The sequence below is a fragment of the Anomaloglossus baeobatrachus genome, chromosome 1 (genome assembly GCF_048569485.1).
Source record: "Anomaloglossus baeobatrachus isolate aAnoBae1 chromosome 1, aAnoBae1.hap1, whole genome shotgun sequence".
NCBI classification, from domain to species: Eukaryota; Metazoa; Chordata; class Amphibia; order Anura; family Aromobatidae; genus Anomaloglossus; species Anomaloglossus baeobatrachus.
Window position 1 is genome coordinate 274257936 of NC_134353.1, and position 17263 is coordinate 274275198.

The window sequence follows — 17263 nt, forward strand, 5'->3', positions numbered from 1 at the left end:
GACGCCTGAGAAGTCAAAGACACAACTTGCGGAGCAGAGGTACGTGTGACTGCATTAATCTCAGACAGACAAGCTGAGATAGCTTGGAGTGCCCACACGGCTGCAAAGGCCGGAGCAAAAGACGCGCCTATGGCTTCATAGATGGATTTCATCAGGAACTCTATTTGCCTGTCAGTGGCATCCTTGAGTGATGAACCATCTGCCACTGATACTACGGATCTAGCCGCCAGTCTAGAGACTGGAGGATCCACCTTGGGACACTGAGCCCAACCCTTAACTACGTCAGGGGGGAAGGGGTAACGTGTGTCATTAAGGCGCTTAGTAAAGCGCTTGTCCGGAAATGCTCTGTGCTTCTGGACAGCATCTCTGAAGTTAGAGTGATCGAAAAACGCACTCCGTGTACGTTTGGGAAACCTAAACTGGTGTTTCTCCTGCTGCGAAGCCGACTCCTCTATAGGTGGAGTTGGGGAGAAAGATCTAGCACCTGGTTGATGGACGCTATAAGGTCATTTACTATGGCGTCCCCGTCAGGTGTATCAAGATTGAGAGCAACGTCAGGATCAGAGCCCTGAGCTGCGACCTCCGCTTCATCCTCCAGAGAGTCCTCATGCTGAGACCCCGAACAGCGTGATGAAGTCGGGGAAGGTTCCCAGCGAGCCCGCTTAGCCGGTCTGGGACTGCGGTCCGTGTCGGAGTCCTCCCCGTGGGACCTAGGTGTCACCCCAGGAGCACTCTGCTGCGCCGACCGAGAGGGGCCTGGGGGCGATGAACTCACAGTGCCCGGGGCCTGTGTAACCGATCTGGACTGCAAGGCTTCTAGTATCTTAGCAGACCATCTGTCCATAGACTGAGCCATGGATTGTGAAAGCGACTCAGAGTTTCTCAGCCAAAACTGCAAACTCTGTCCCTGCCACCTGGACAGTGGAAGCCGGCAGTTCTACCTGAGCCGGGGGTCCCACCAGTGCCCGAGGCTCCGGCTGAGTGAGTGCCACAGGGGCCGAGCATTGCACACAGTGAGGGTAGGTGGAACCTGCAGGTAACATAGCCGCACAAGAGGTACAGGTTGCAAAATAAGCCTGTGCCTTGGCACCCTTGCTCTTTGCGGACGACATGCTGTAGTCTCCTCTGAGAGTGATCACTGAGGGTATATAGCCAAAAGCAAAACAATGCGGCCGAGCAGAGAAAATGTATACAAATATATATACACACACATATGTATATGTATCTCTATCTCTATCTCTATCTATACACACACACACACACTTCGGCACCCAAGGGGGGCCAGCACCGGATAACCGGTGTGGCTTACTGACCACCCAAAGCGGTTGTGTGTCCACCAGATTCCCTGCCTGGGCCTCCCAGAGCTGCAGAGCTCGTTCTGAAATCCTCCACCGGCAGAAGTGATTCTAAAAATGGCTGCCAGAGCTCTCAGGGGAGGAGGGGGCCGTGGGCGTGACTAATAAAGTGCGGGAATCTGGTGCCCCACGGTGCTCAGTGAGGGGGGAGGAGAACACCTAAGTATTCTCCAGCCCTCACTGCCGACGTCCAGTCGACCGTCCCGCCCTTACCCCTGACTGGCAGACCCGGGGGCGGGAGTTATGGTACTAGGCCGCAGAAGCCGGGGACTAAATTTAATAGCGCGGCCGGCAAACAGGCGCGGTCGGCGCGGTAGTCCCGGTCGTCACAAAAAAACAGCAGCCGCTGCAGCGTCTGTAACACAGGCGCTCCATGCACCGTCCCCAAGGGGACACCGAGTACCTTTTAGATGCAGGGCCTGTCCCTGATGATACCCAGTCTCCTGTCCGTCAGATTCCCCCAGGGGCTGCGGAGGGAGCCCGGTCCCAGTGAATGGTGACCGGTTAGGATCCCACTTCTCCCAGAGCCTCTAAGGGATGGGGAAGGAAAAACGGCATGTGGCTCCAGCCTTTGTACCCGCAATGGGTACCTCAACCTTAACAGCACCGCCGACTTAGTGGGGTGAGAAGGGAGCATGCCGGGGGCCCTGTTGGGGCCCTCTTTTCTTCCATCCGATACAATCAGCAGCTGCTGCTGACTAAAATGGGAGCTTGAGTGAATGTGTGCCTCCTTCTACACAAAGCATAAAACTGAGGAGCCCGTGATGCACGGGAGGATGTATAGGCAGAGGGGAGGGGTTACACTTTTTAAAGTGTAATACTTTGTGTGGCCTCCGGAGGCAGAAGCTATACACCCAATTGTCTGGGTCTCCCAATGGAGCGACAAAGAAACATACGTTTTACTCATCTCTCCAGCCAGTGTTCTATGATATTGCCAGTTTAATATGCTCAAAGTGGTGAAAGAGCCTCTGTAAGCATGAACACTTAAGAAAACACCTCAATCCAGCAATATTTTTTTTTTTTAAACATTTTTCTTTAAAAACAAAGCTGCATTTAAGTTTCAACTTTTCAAATGTGTAAAACTTTAATAACATTGTGAAACGTTATTTTCTAGTAGATTCACTAATTTTCATGGGCAACCAAATTAATTTTACTCATATACATAAGTGAAAAAAAAATAAATTGTAGATCTATGCCAGTAATGGTAGATATTTAATTTTACTACTGAGGTAGCAACTTTGATATCTGGTATACGTACTGCTTTTTCTTGATCTTGCAAGCTGTCATATATAATTTCCTTCTCACTTCGTGCTCTCTGGAGCAGCTGCTGGAACTGCTCCTGTTCTTGGCGAAGGGAAGCCACATCCAGCTCACACTGCTGCAGCTGCTTCAGTAGTGCAACGTTCTCGGTCTCCATTTGTTTGGTGGAGGACTCACTGAGACGCATTTTCTCTTGTATCTGTTGGAGCTCAGTTTCCAGTTCTTTTAATTGATTATTCTTCCTAACTTGTTCATTGGTTAAGAGGTCACGCTCATGTCTTAGCTGCTGCATTTCATCTGTTAATTTCACAGCCTGATGTTTAAACAAGGCAAGAAAAATAAATGGGATTACAGAAAAAAAAAAAAAAAAAAAAAAAATCTAGAAATTGTACATTTTTGGATACTGAATGAAAGAACCAAGGAAATCCCACAACATTTAAAGAGGACGTTGCCCCATTTAGAAGAGACACTGGTCAACCAAAGCAGGTCTTCTAAGATATCCTTGCACAACTCAAACTTTGAGGGTATGGTCCTGAATAAGAAGGACCCCATGGTTACCTCTGTGCTTCCTAGCACTGAAATCTGGAGCAGTTCTTCATTCAATACTTAAGCAAACAGGGAGGTTGACATCATGCAATCCTCTAGGGCAAGACGTAGAACAGGACAACCTACGTGAAGGAAGTTATTTCCAACCCCATTCTAACCAAATTGCGCCGTGCTATAAAAACTTACCTCCTCTTCCAGTTTTTGTCTGGAATTCTGCAGGTAATCCTTTTCTTGTGTAATATTTTCCATTTCTGTGGAGAGTTCAATTATTTTCTGAGAAGATGCTGCTTTTCTTTTCTCAGCTTCTTTCAACTCAAAGTCCTTGCTCTTTAAGGCCTCCATAACCTGCTCCAATTCAGCAGTCAGATTTTGTTTAGACTGGTCAAAAACACGTTCATCTTCAGCAACTTTCTCCAGGATTTGAGTCTTTTCCATTAATTCACATTCTAGTGAAGACGACTGTGGAGATTGGAACATAAAAAGGAGTTTGCACATCCCTAGAAATGAGGCAGATATTCAGCCATGTACAGTGGTGAATGAATACCTTCTCGTGAAGGAATGAAATCTCATTTGTTAGTTTTTCCACGCTCTGCTTCTGCTGCTGAAGTTCTTCTTTGGTCTTTTGAAGCTCATCTTGGATTTCTGTAGACTAAATAGTGAAAAAGTGAAATTAAACGGCAGATATATTAATGCAGGGGTATAATATGAATTTATTCTATAATTAAAGGCTTTTTTTTAAATTAATGTCAAAAGTGTGAAATTTGTCCTTGTAGTTAAAGGGTTAAAGCAATATTGAAAAAGTTCTCTTGTGAGAATACAATATATTTTTTACTGTGAGAATAAAATATATATTTTTCTATGTGCTTTTTCTATAACTAAGCTTATTTTTCTATATGAGTAACAAGAGCATGTAAGCATGTCATTACCAAGGTCAGCAACTGACATCGTGAAACACGGGAACAGAATGAAAATATTGATAACAATGGCCGGCTGTATCTGGTATGTGATAAAGACTTTGCAAGTTATGGAGTTGGAACACAGGAATGGAGGGGAAGTCTCAAAAAATGGATAAACATCACAGGTTTTCTGCATATGCTTTTAATATAGCCAACGGCATACTTAGCAATTTTACTAAGATTACCCGATTACTGTGCCATAAAAAAGGCTTGTAAAAACAAAGCACGTCACATGTGCACCTGCTCTTACTGAGAAAGGAATTGATACCAACTATATTGTGTGGTGTGAATTTCTCTGCCGGCTCTCAGTGACTTTCAATCGAAATTACAGCAGACATTCCCTGTTAAGAAGGAGATTTCCCGAAAACTATGGAATTTCTCCTTAACACACTCTTCATTTTGTTCATTACCAGTTTTTGCAATTCTTTATTTGTCTGCTGCATTTGGTTCCTCTCCTCGGACGTAGTTTGCAGTTGCACAGTCAGGTCAAGTATCTTTTGTTCGGTTTCACATCTCTCTTTTTCAGACTCGTCCACAGCCAGGTGTTTGGTCTCCATTTCTTTGTGCAGATTTTCCAGATCTAATATCAGTTTCTGTTTTGACAGCTCAATAGTCTCTCGCTCACTACTGGCTTCCTTCAAAAGCAAAACAGTTTCTTGCAATTGGTTCTCGACTGAAGACGACTGGTAGAGAAGAGGGGGAAGGGGAAAGGACTTACAAATGATGTTGTATATGGACATGTGGAATATGGACATAAAATGTAACATTGATTCAAACCCAATACCTTTTGTTCTAAAGATGCGATTTTACATGTCAGCTCTTCTACCCGCTGTACCTGCTGCTGGACAGCGTCTTGTGCTTTTCTAAGATCATCCTGATTTTCTGTAGCCTGTAATGAAGAAGCAGCAAGACTATTGAGAAACTACTCACAAATTCTGTAAGACAATTCGCAGTATTTAAAAAAAAAAAAAAAAAAAGAAGTTTCAGAAAATATATTACAGCGAATCTGCCCCACAGCATACAGGTAATACCCCGCAGCAGGGCAATTGGGACAAGGCCGGTAAAGTGGCAGAATTGTTGTATCTGATGAATGCAATGTGACGCCCCTGTGGTAACCAGGTGCCACAAAATAAGGTAACAGCAAAGCAACAGCTCGGGTCCTACATGACTGTGCCAGTCAGTACACACAAAATATACACTTATAACCGGGGTGGGTGACCCCCCCTTCCTTAGAGCCCGGTGACAGGGCTGGGCACTGTGAGCTAACAGGCAGCCAAATTGGAAAGGAGGGACCAGTCCTGGGGGGAGGAGAGAGTGACCTGGGAAGTGTGGTTAGGGAGTCAGAGAAAGGAAGTGAAAGAGGAAGGATTGAGTAGAGGAATGTGAAGCGAGCGGCAGTAAAAGGAAAGGTGTCAAGACAGAGAACAGACTCTTGAGACACATTGAAAGTAGCAAAGACTCTGCAAAGACCTGAGTAGTAAGAACAGCCACTCAGGAGAAAATTAGCTGGAGAGCGAGAGAGCAAGCTCCAAGGATAGAGGGATCCTGTGGGGTGGACATCCAGGGCTCACAGTACTTTGCACGCACACTGTGCAGATCCCAGAACAGACCAGGACTTCAAGCCATCTGTTAAGTCTGCAAGGCGGGTGGGTTTCCAGGACTCATCTGCTACCACTAACGTCCGAGGCATCAGCAGCAAAGAGGGGATCGGGAGAAATTCCGTTAAATAGACCAAGCTGCCTGCGGCAGGACCCAGACACCAGAAAGACCTCCAAGTGCTCCACGCCAGGGAGGATTGACAAATACATCAGAGTAAAATCGGTGGGAGAGTGGCACCAGGTTGGCTGGCATAGCTATAAAGGACACGGGCGCACCTGGGATCCAGCACGTCCCCTGGGCACGGATCCAGTAAAGAAAATCAAACTGCACTCCCTGTCTGGACTGACTTATTGCCGCGTGCCTCCATGTTAACCCTTCACCTACCCCTGGGGAAAAACCCTGCTCGCGGAGGGCTCCACCATCCACGCTGCCCCAGTCCATCATCCCCAGCGGCGGCCATACCATCCCTGGTTGCAAACCGCGAGTGGCGTAGTCGGACTATTTTTATTTTCATTAAAAACTGGTCGACAGTGCCAGTGGAAGGAGCAAAACTACTGCATATGATGTGGTCCTGCACAGAACTGGAAAGGTTTTAGAATAAAGTAGTAGGCCTGATTAATCGAGTGTTTGGGGTGGAAACTGAAAAACTCCTTTAGTTTGTGTATTGCGGTATGTGGAGGATCTTCAAGTTAGCAAGATGGGTAAATTAGCCGTTGCCTGAATGTTATACTTAGTGAGGAAACTAAGAGTGTAACATTGGTTAGAGATGGGAAGAGTTCAACTAGAAAGGAATAAAATTAAAAAGAAGGATTTTTGTGTACTCACCGTAAAATCTCTTTCTCTGAGTCTTCATTGGGGGACACAGGACCATGGGTTATGCTGCTGTCACTAGGAGGCTGACACTAAGTAGACATGAAAAGTTAGCTCCTCCCTAGCAGTATACACCCCGAGCCGGAGGCGGGCTCAGATCAGTTTGTGCAGAAGCAGTAGGAGGAGTACCCGAATCACCATACATAAAACTAAGTTATAACTAAATTAATGCAGCCGTGCGAACAGGTGGTCTATGAACATAAGACCCTGAAAATGGCAGGCAAATGCAATGAAAACAACAAAAAAACCAAGCAGGGTGGGTGCTGTGTCCCCCAATGAAGACTCAGAGAAAGAGATTTTACGGTGAGTACACAAAAATCCTTCTTTCTCTATCGTTTCATTGGGGGACACAGGACCATGGGACGTCCAAAAGCAGTCCCTGGGTGGGAATACCGAAGCACCGCCGCAGGGAAGAAAAAACAACGACCTCCCCCGGCGGGCCTACACTACGACTGAATGTTGTCACCCTATTACAGGTGCGCAACTGCCGCCTGCAAAACCTTTCTCCCAAAAGCCGCATCTGCCGATGCTTGAGTGTGAACTTAGTAGAATCTGGTAAAGGTGTGCAGACTAGACCAGGTGGCGGCCTTGCAGACCTGATCGGCCGACGCCTGATGCCTAATCGCCCAAGAGGCTCCCACCGCTCGGGTAGAGTGAGCCCTTACCCCCCGAGGCGGAGACTTGTCCCGAATCCGATAGGCCTCAGATATGGCGGAACGGATCCATCTGGCAATTGTGGCCTTGGATGCCGCCTCGCCCCTCTTGGGGCCCGAAGGAAGGACAAACAGACCATCCGACTTACGGAACGGCGCGGTCCTGGAGATGTAGATTCTAAGGGCGCGCACTAGGTCCAGGGTGTGCAGGGACCTCTCCAAGCTGTGGGAGGGTCCAGGACAAAAGGACGGAAGGACAATTTCTTCGTTTAGATGAAACGGGGAGACCACCTTCGGAAGGAAGGAGGGATCTGGCCGGAGAACCACTTTATCTTGGTGAAAAACCAGAAAGGGTGCACGACAAGAAAGAGCTGCCAGTTCCGACGTCCTTCGAATAGAAGTGACGGCAACGAGGAACACTACCTTCCAAGACAGGTGAGAAAGGGAAGAATCTCGCAGAGGCTCGAAAGGAGGACCCTGAAGGGACCCTAGGACTAGATTAAGGTCCCACGGATCTAGAGGGCGACGATAAGGCGGGGCTAGGTGGGCAACTCCTTGGATGAAGGTCTTAACCTGCGGGCGAGAGGCCAGTGGCTTCTGAAAAAGAATTGCCAAGGCCGAAATCTGGCCTTTCAGTGTGGCTAGCGAGAGACCCGTATCTAGGCCTGACTGTAAGAATGCCAATAGTGAAGGAAGAGAGAAGGCGAGGGGAGAAGAAACGTTGTTCTCTTCGCACCACCTGAAGAAAACTTTCCACGTGCGGTAATAAATCTTTGAAGAAGAAGGCTTCCTGGCCTTAATCATTGTTTGTATCACTCTTGGAGCGAAACCAGCCTGAGCTAGAACCCAGGATTCAATGGCCAGGCCGTCAAACTTAGAACCCTTGAATTCTGATGGAAAAGGGGTCCCTGCTGAAGAAGATCGTGACGGTCTGGAAGGCGCCAAGGAGTGTCTGCGAGGAGCTGAGTGAGTTCTGCGAACCATGCTCGCCTGGGCCAGTCCGGAGCCACCAGGATTACTGGTATTCCTTCCGCCTTGATCTTCTTGAGGACCCTCGGGATTAGAGGAAGTGGAGGGAAGATGTACGGGAGACTGAACTGGCCCCATGGAAGGGTGAGTGCGTCGACTCCTAAAGCCAAGCTGTCGCGGCACCGCGCTACGAATTGCGGAACCTGACGGTTGAACCTGGAGGCCATTAGGTCCACATCTGGCACGCCCCATCTGCCGCAGATCTGGTTGAAGACTTCCTGATTGAGAGACCATTCGCCGGACGCGAGGCCTTCCCTGCTGAGGAAGTCCGCCGCCCAATTGTCCACGCCCGGGATGTGGACCGCTGAGATCAGAGAGTGATGACGCTCTGCCCAATGCAAAATCTTCCTGACTTCTCGCATCGCCCCGGCACTTCTTGTGCCTCCTTGGTGGTTGATGTACGCCACCGCCGTCGCATTGTCCGACTGGATCCTGACCGGGCAACCCTGAACTAGGTGCCGAAACTGCTGCAAGGCTAGCCGAATGGCCCTTATCTCCAGAATGTTGATCGGGAGAGAGCTCTCCCGCGGCGTCCAACGGCCCTGAGCCGTGTGATGGCGGAACACGGCTCCCCAGCCCTGGAGACTGGCATCGGTGGTCACTATTTTCCATTGGAGCGGAAGGAATGACCTTCCTGACGTGAGATTGCGTTGATTGCTCCACCAGCTGAGTGAGTGGCGGGTCTCTGGCGAAAGAAGGATCCTGCGGTCCAGGGAAAAGGGAGATCTGTCCCATTCCTTCAGCAAGGCCAGCTGGAGGGGCCGGAGGTGGAACTGCGCAAAGGGAACGGCTTCCATTGCCGCTACCATCCGCCCGAGGACTCGCATGCCGAACCTGATGGAAACTTGGCGCTGGCGCTGGAGAACGCGGATGCCTTGTTGCAGAGAGGAAATCTTCTCCTGTGTGAGGAAGACCCGACCTTGGGTGGTATCGAATACCATGCCTAAAAAGGTGATCCGCCGGCCCGGGGTCAGAGAGGACTTCTTTCGGTTGATCAGCCACCCTAACCGGGAGAGGGTGTCGATCGTGACCTGAACCCCCAGACGACAATCCTTGAACGACGAGCCTTTGATGAGCATATCGTCCAAGTACGGGATGACCATGACACCCCTGGAATGGAGGACGGACATGGCCGCCGCCATGATCTTCGTGAAGACTCTGGGAGCGGATGCGAGGCCGAAAGGAAGAGCCGTGAACTGGAAGTGATCCTCCGCTATCGCGAAGCGGAGGAACTGTTGGTGAGAGGTGGCTATAGGTATGTGAAGATAGGCGTCCCGAATATCCAGCGATGCCAGGAACTCGCCGATCTCCATGGACGCGATCACGGAGCGGAGTGACTCCATTCGAAACGGCCGCGACCTCACCGACCTGTTTAGCAGCTTTAGGTCGAGGACGGGGCGGGCGGACCCGTCTTTCTTGGGGACCACGAAAATGTTGGAATAGAACCCTCTGAAACGTTCTGCGGGGGGAACTGGCACCACGACTCCGGCTTGGAGGAGGGAGTCTATGGCGTGAAAAAACGCACGCGCTCGTGCGGGAGCTTCGGGAGGACGGGAGAGGAAAAAACGATTTGGCGGCCTTGAGTCGAATTCGATTTTGTAGCCCGATGTGATGATCTCCCTGACCCAGGCATCCGCGGTCAGGGGGATCCACACATGCTGGAAGCGCAACAGACGTCCTCCCACTAGTCCGGCGCTGGAGCGCGCAGACCGCGAGTCACTTGGAGGAGCGTCGGCGGAAAGCAGAAGAAGACTTCGTGGGCTGGCGGGGGCGTGAACGCCAGCTTGGATTGGTCTTGAATGACGGGGTCCGCCTGTCTCTCGGGGGAGAGCGGCTTTTTCGGGCTTGGGGAGGGGAATTGAAACTGCGAAAGGGGCGAAAACGAGCGGCGGGGCGCCGATTTAGGATGCGCTTGGGGCGCAATTGGGGGAGAGATGTACTCTTTCCCCCCGTTGCATCGGAGATCAACTTGTCCAGTCTCTCTCCAAAAAGACGTTCCCCTAGGAAAGGCAGAGAAGTCAGCGACTTCTTAGAGGCCGCGTCCGCGTTCCAGGAACGGAGCCAGAGTGCTCGGCGGATGGCCACGTTGTTGCTGGCGGCCTGGGCCGCGCAATTGGCAGATGCCAGGGCTGCGTTGAGCAGGTACTCACCCGCGAGGGTAATCTGCGAGGAGATGAGGACCAGATCCGGATTGGCAGAAACTTCTCGGAGTCCGCAGCGTAGCGTGTCCGCCCAGGACATCAGTGCCTTCGCGACCCAAACCGAGGCAAAGGCTGGAGAGAGGGAAGTGCCCGCCGCCTCGAAGGCGGAACGGGCCAACCTGTCAATAGTACGGTCCGTGGGATCTCTGAGGGACGTACCGTCAGTGAGTGGAAGGACTGTGTGAGAGGATAGGCGGGAGATTGGGGGGTCGACCACAGGAGAGCCCGCCCAGTCCTTTTTAAGATCTTCTGGAAAAGGATAGTGTAGATTAATGTACCTGCTGCTGGTAAATACCTTGTCTGGCTGCTGTCTGTGGGTGCGCAGCAAGTCGGCAAATTCCGGATGTCCGCTGAAAGTGCTCTGGGGCCGCTTCATCCGCTTAAACGAGACCTGGGTGCTCTGAGAGGAGACAGGGTCCACTTGTACCTTTAGGGTCTGGTTCACTGCCTCCACCAGGCTATTCACCATACGCCGAATATCAGCCACCTGCTCAGTGTCCAGCAGGGGTGCTGCATCGTCCTCATCATCGGAGCAGTCAGAAGGTTCCCGGGAGGAATGATGGGACGGACCTGGTGGTGAAGGTGAAACCTGCGAAGAGTCTGAAGACGAGACCTTACGGGTACGCTTCTGCGCAGCCGAAGAGGTCCCTGCAACGGGGCTTACTTGCTCCGGCGGCGGTAGCGTCGGGTCTGCGGGTGTCTGAGTAAGCGACGGCAGCAGGCGCAGGGCTTGCGCGATGGTCCGAGAAGCCTCAGAGAGGGACTCTACGGACTGGGACAGTGACGCTAGCCATGCGGGGGAGGGCGGGACGCAGGGGCCTGTAGCATCTGGCGCTGCGGTCTCAGTAGCGTCGGCCGAGGGGTCCTGCAGGTGCTGCGCGTTATCAGAACAGACGGAGCATAGTGGCGCGTCCTGGCCTTGGGAAAACTTGGTTTTGCAGGAGGAGCATGCGAAGAATAAGGCAAAGGGGGCCTGCTTGGGACGGGTGGACTTAGTATTAGGCATGGTGAAAAGGATAAACTCTCCCTGGTGCTGCTAGGAAGGAGACAGGAGAGGGTTAACTCGTCCCTAAATTAAGGGAAAAAACGCTGCCTAGTGAGGGCTACTCCTGAGGAGCAGAGCTTACCCCGGTCCTGTGTGCCGCCCACCAGTCCAGCAGAGGGATCCTGGAGGATGGAGCTACCAGAGATGCGGTGCAATATGGAAACGCCGGCGCTGCAGCTTCAGAGAAACAGCAATATGGCGAGGGGACGCTGGAGCAGGCTGGGGGAGGAGCGTCGATTCGGCGCGAAGAAACCGAAAGTAACCGCCTCCACCATCAGCTAGGGGGCTGCAGGGTGGGGGGAGGCTGGGCCAGACAAGCGGCGGTCACAGCGCTGCGGCGGGGGGCGTGGCTAAGGTGCAAGCGCGGCTAGGCCGAGACCGGGGACTAAAGTTAGGGGCCGGCCGAGGAGGAGGGCAGGGAGAGGGAACTGTCCTACCTGACTCGGCGGCGGAGGTGGAAGCGGTGCAGGCAGGGCACCCAGCCCCTGCCTGTGAACAGTGCCCTCGCCCTGGGAGACGGCAGACTCCGGGAGAGAGCGTGTACAAGGCAGGGAAGTGGACGTCATGATGGGGGAAGGAGCCCCCAGCAGCAGAGAGCAGCGGTGAGGGCCCGTCAAAACACAGCGCGCTGCCAATAATCCATCCCTGCTGAATGCCCCTGTAGGCCCATTGGGGTGATACCTCCGGGCGAATCAGGGGTGCCCACGACAAACCTGCCCACACGAACACCCCCGGGAGTGGTACCAGCGGGGGCGGACGGGGGAGAGGGCCCAAGATCTCAAACCCCTGCGACCCTGGGGAGTGGTACCGACAGGGCTGCGGAGTAAGAGTGACGAAAAAACCTGCATAGAGAAAAAAGGACAGGTATGAGAGCGCTGAGCGGCGCCGAAATAAGAGAAAAAAACGCAAAAAAGCAAGTGGCTGAGGGGGCCGAGACGGCCCACATCAGCCTCCTACGACACTAAGCTAAAAACTGATCTGAGCCCGCCTCCGGCTCGGGGTGTATACTGCTAGGGAGGAGCTAACTTTTCATGTCTACTTAGTGTCAGCCTCCTAGTGACAGCAGCATAACCCATGGTCCTGTGTCCCCCAATGAAACGATAGAGAAAGTTTAATTTGTTCAAAAACTTTGAAAAAAGTATTTATAGCAAAAGAGGGACCATTAATAAAAGTTTGATTAGATTTGGTCAGTATGGCTAGATGAATCTGGGCTAGCATCCAGGGAGTTGGCTAGATTTAAATTAGGATAGATTTGATACAAAGTTAGAGTTTAGAACATTTTACGCAAATTAGGATTAGTGGGGTTTCAAATAAGTAATAGGATGCTCGGGACACGAAATAAAGATTGAATGTTTAAATTCTACTCTTTATCCGCTATTTTATAGTGTGTAATTTCAAACACTTGCATATTTTCAAGGTGTACTTGGATTTTTGGACTGCATGATCGAGATTTTATTTGATATGATTTTGATTTGTTGAAAAAAGTTCTAATAAAACCCCCCCCAAAAAAACAAATAACTTAAAAATGGTCAAACTGGTGACAGATTCCCTTTAATGTGGGGGGTATAAGTTGATTTTAGTCTACAATAATTATTTTTTATTAATGTCAAAAGTGTGATTTTTGTCCTTGTAGCAAAAGGGTTAAAGCAACATTGTAAAAAGTTAATCATTTTGTTCATTACCAGTTTTTGCAATTCTTCATTTGTCCGCTGCATTTGGTTCCTCTCCTCGGACGTAGTTTGCAGTTGCACAGTGAGGTCAAGTATCTTTTGTTCGGCTTCAGATCTTTCTTTTTCAGCCTCGTCCACAGCCAGATGTTTGGTCTCCATTTCTTTGTGTAGATTTTCCAGTTCTAATATCAGTTTCTGCTTTGACAGCTCAATAATCTCTCGCTCACTACTGGCTTCATTCAAAAGCAAAACAGTTTCTTGCAATTGGTTCTCGACTGAAGACGACTGGTAAAGGAAAGGGAAGAAAAGGACTTATAAAGATGCTAGATCTGTGGAATATGGACATAAAATGTAGCATTGATTCAAACCCCATACCTTTTGTTCTAAAGATGCGATTTTACATGTCAGCTCTTCTACCCGCTGTACCTGTTGCTGGAGATCGTCTCGTGCCTTTATAAGATCACCCTGATTTTCTATAGCCTGTGATTAAGAAGCAAGAAGATTCAAAAACTGCTCAAACTCTAAGACAACTCGCAATATTTAAAAAGGGTTTCAATAGGTATATTAAAAAGGGAATTTGTCCCCCTTTTAACTTTTTAAACTGTTAATATGGGCATACAGATAATAGGATGCTGGCAACAGTTTTACCTGTATGCTTCATAGCATACAGGTAATACCCCACAGCAGGGCAATCGGGATGAGTTGGGTAAAGGGCCGGAATTGTCGTATCTAGTGGATGCAACATTTTTCGGGGCGGCTTCTGTGTGCCATTTTTGGGCAAGGGGGGCCCAACTACTATGGGCCTCCCCAGCCTGAGAATACCAGCCCTCAGTTGTCCACTTTATCTTGGCTGGGTATCAAAAGTGGGAAGGAGGGGCGGGGGACGCATGCCGGTTTTAAAACATTTTAACGTGCATTGCTGGGGGCTGCAGCTTGTAGCCGTATGCTTTATCTGTGCTGGGTATCAATATATGGGGGGACAGTACATCATTTTTTCATATTATTTATCTTTACACTCCACAACAAATCAAATACGCCGGGATTCTGACTGCAACCAGAGGCTGGGCGAGGGAAGCAGTGAATATGCATAAGTATTAATTAGTGCACTTGGAAGCAATGTGACAGCCACGTGGGAGACTAAGTATAACTGTCCTGTTTTAATCTCTATTTAGCTTCTTTCTAACTTTTGGTGCGCAAGTGCAGGACTTTAGAGCAGCAACTACAAGTAACAGGCAGACGAAAACAATGCTATCTTCCAGGCATCATACACGCCATAGCCTGGAAGAACCCATTACCATAAAGTGATAAAATATCATTTCAACAACAAGGCATCTGCTATGAGGCATAAAAAGGTAAGACTATTGTCAGTATCCTATTATCTGTATGCCCGTGTCAACAGTTTAAAAAGATCAAAGTACCATTGAGGGGATTCAGTCTTTTGAAGAGTACTCAGGGCTGACTATTAGATGGGGAAGTTCCTCTTTCATAACTTGATTGCAGGAGGTGTCTGTTTAAATATCTGGAGATTAAAGTGTCCAGCAATTCTTTGGACTGTGAAAAATGCAATTTAAACCGACGGAACTTTCAGCGTCTCCCACTCTCACACGAATTCCTCATCTCGCCCCCTTATCCGTCAGTGTCCCTCAAGGTTCAGTTTTAGGACCCCTGCTGTTCTCCATCTACACCTTTGAACTGGGACTGCTCAGTCACACGGCTTTCAGTATCACCTCTACACTGATACGCAGGTCTACCTCTCTGGACCTGACATCACCTACCTACTAACCAGAATTCCAGTGTGTGTCTGCTATAGCATTTTTTTTTCTCTGCTCAATTTCTAAAACTGAACATGGATAAAAACAGAATTCATTATCTTTCCTCCTCCTCACTCTACCACTCCACTTGACCTATCCATCAAAGTCAATGGCTGCTCACTTCCCCCAGTCCTACGTGCTCGCTGCTTAGGAGTAACTCTAGACTCTGCTCTCTCCTTCAAGCAACACATCCAAGCCCTCTTTACCTCCTGCCGCCTCAAACTCAAAAATATTTCATGGAGAAGCTGCAAAAACCCGAGTGCATGCCCTTATCTCCCGCCGGGACTACTGCAACCTCCTGCTCTGTGGCTTCCCTTCTAACAGTCTCGCATACCTACAATTATTTTAAAATTATGCTGCACGACTAATCCACGTGTCCCCCCCGCTACTACCAGACCTCTCCTCTCTGCCAATCCCTTCACTGGCTTCCCATTGCTCAACAACTCAAGTTCAAAACCCTAACCATGACCTACAAAGCCATCCACAACCTGTCTCCTCCCTACAACTGTGACCTAGTCTCCCGGTACTTACCCACAAGTAACCTTCGATCCTCGCAAATTCTCCTCTACTCCCCTCTCATCTCCGCTTCCCACCATCGCATCCAAGATTTTTCCACCTCACCTACTGTATCCTCTGTCCTCCTGTACCTGTCTGTGCCTTGTTTTGTTAACGATTGTTGCACTTGTCCCTACCATGTATACCCCTTTCACATGAAACGCGCCATGGAATAAATGGCGCTATAATAAAGAATATTTTCTGCCACTGCAAGCTTAATCCTTTAGAGGACTGGAGAGGGAGGATGCACACTCTGAAATACCTTCTACAGAAAGCAGTGAATAGGTTCATCATTATGTGGCATTAGAAGGTAATACATTTAAATGTCACCTTCAAGATTCCTCACTTTTTCCTTGATGCACAGAATATGGTGGATGATTAGAGACCTACAGTAAAGAAAGGGTTGCTCACAATATACATCTATATGGGAATCCCCATGGTTGGAGAATTTGGGGAGGCTGACTTTGATAGGTGGAGAGAAAAAATAAAGACTCTGGAGACATGGGCAACTAATTTTAGATAATACATTTATGTCTTTCCTGCAACTACAAGAACATTTATGGTCTTGATTCCAGAGACTTCTATAAATACTTTCAGCTGAGACATGGATTTTTGTAGAGGTCACAAGGGAAAATCCAGTTGCCATAGAGTCAAATAGGGTAGTGCAGTTGATTGCGATGTCAGTGGGGTCGTCTGGGGGTAATATCACTATTGTACAAATCTGGTCATTGATTTTGAAACATGATGATCAGAGCAGCAAAGAGAAATGGGAGGCTAAGATTGGCCCAATAGAGAACAGGCAGTGGGTGGAAATTTTGGAAAGAATCCCTCTGCTCTTAGTGAGGCACAGAGACTTTCCCAATTATACCCAATTCACAGTGTGTACAGGACACCAGAATCCTTGTATAAGACTGGGGCAAGAGGGGATGCAAAGTGTCCTCGGTGTGGATGGAGCAAAAATACTGCATAAGAAGTGGTCCTGCACAGAACTGGAAAGGTTTTGGAATAAAGTAGTAGGCCTGATTAATGGTTTGGGGTGGAAACTGAAAAACTCCTTTGGTTTGTGTATTGCAGTATGTGGAGGATCTTCAAATTAGCAAGATGGGTAAATTAGCCGTTGCCTGAATGTTATACTTCGTGAGGAAACTAAAGCCTGCTTTACACGCTGCAATGTATCTTACAATGTGTCGGCGGGGTCATGTCGTAAGTGACGCACATCCGGCATCGTAAGGCACATTGCAGTGTGTGACAGGTACGTGCGATTGAACGTTAAAACGTTCATCGCATACACATCGTACCTTTCTCTAGAATTACACATCAGATTGTTCATCGTACCCAGGGTAGCACACATTGCAGTGTGTGACACCCCGGGAACGATGAACAGCTCTTACATACGTCCTGCGGCTCCTGGCCCACAATGCGGGAGGAAGGAGGTGGGCAGGATGTTTACGTCCCGCTCAGCTCCGCCCCTCCGCTTCTATTGGCCGGCTGCCGCGTAACGACTCCCTCCCACTCCAGGAAGTGGACGTTCGCCGCCCACATCAAGGTCGTATGGAAGGTACGTACGTGTGACGGGGGTTAATTGTTTGTGCGGCAAGTTCAACAAATTGAACGTGCCACAAATACGATGGAGGCGTTGCAAATCGCATACGATATCGTATGCGAAATTGCAACGTGTAAAGCAGGCTTAAGAGTCCAACATTGGTTAGATGG

At 49.4% G+C, this 17263-nt stretch overlaps 1 protein-coding gene across 12 annotated transcripts in view; it reads right to left on the reverse strand.

The window, feature by feature from the left end:
• CENPE (centromere protein E) overlaps nt 1–17263 on the reverse strand; it is a 383839-nt gene that overhangs the window by 44986 nt on the left and 321590 nt on the right. For 8 of the 12 annotated variants that reach the window (XM_075350238.1, XM_075350220.1, XM_075350205.1 and 5 more), the window contains 7 exons: nt 13560–13664; nt 13197–13469; nt 4902–5006; nt 4528–4800; nt 3706–3810; nt 3348–3620; nt 2614–2928 (listed from right to left, as the gene is read on the reverse strand). In XM_075350238.1, the coding sequence (XP_075206353.1) occupies nt 2614–2928; nt 3348–3620; nt 3706–3810; nt 4528–4800; nt 4902–5006; nt 13197–13469; nt 13560–13664 (1449 nt within the window). The remainder of the gene's footprint in view (nt 1–2613; nt 2929–3347; nt 3621–3705; nt 3811–4527; nt 4801–4901; nt 5007–13196; nt 13470–13559; nt 13665–17263) is intronic. The other 4 variants (XM_075350263.1, XM_075350281.1, XM_075350255.1 and 1 more) reach the window with 3 other exon arrangements.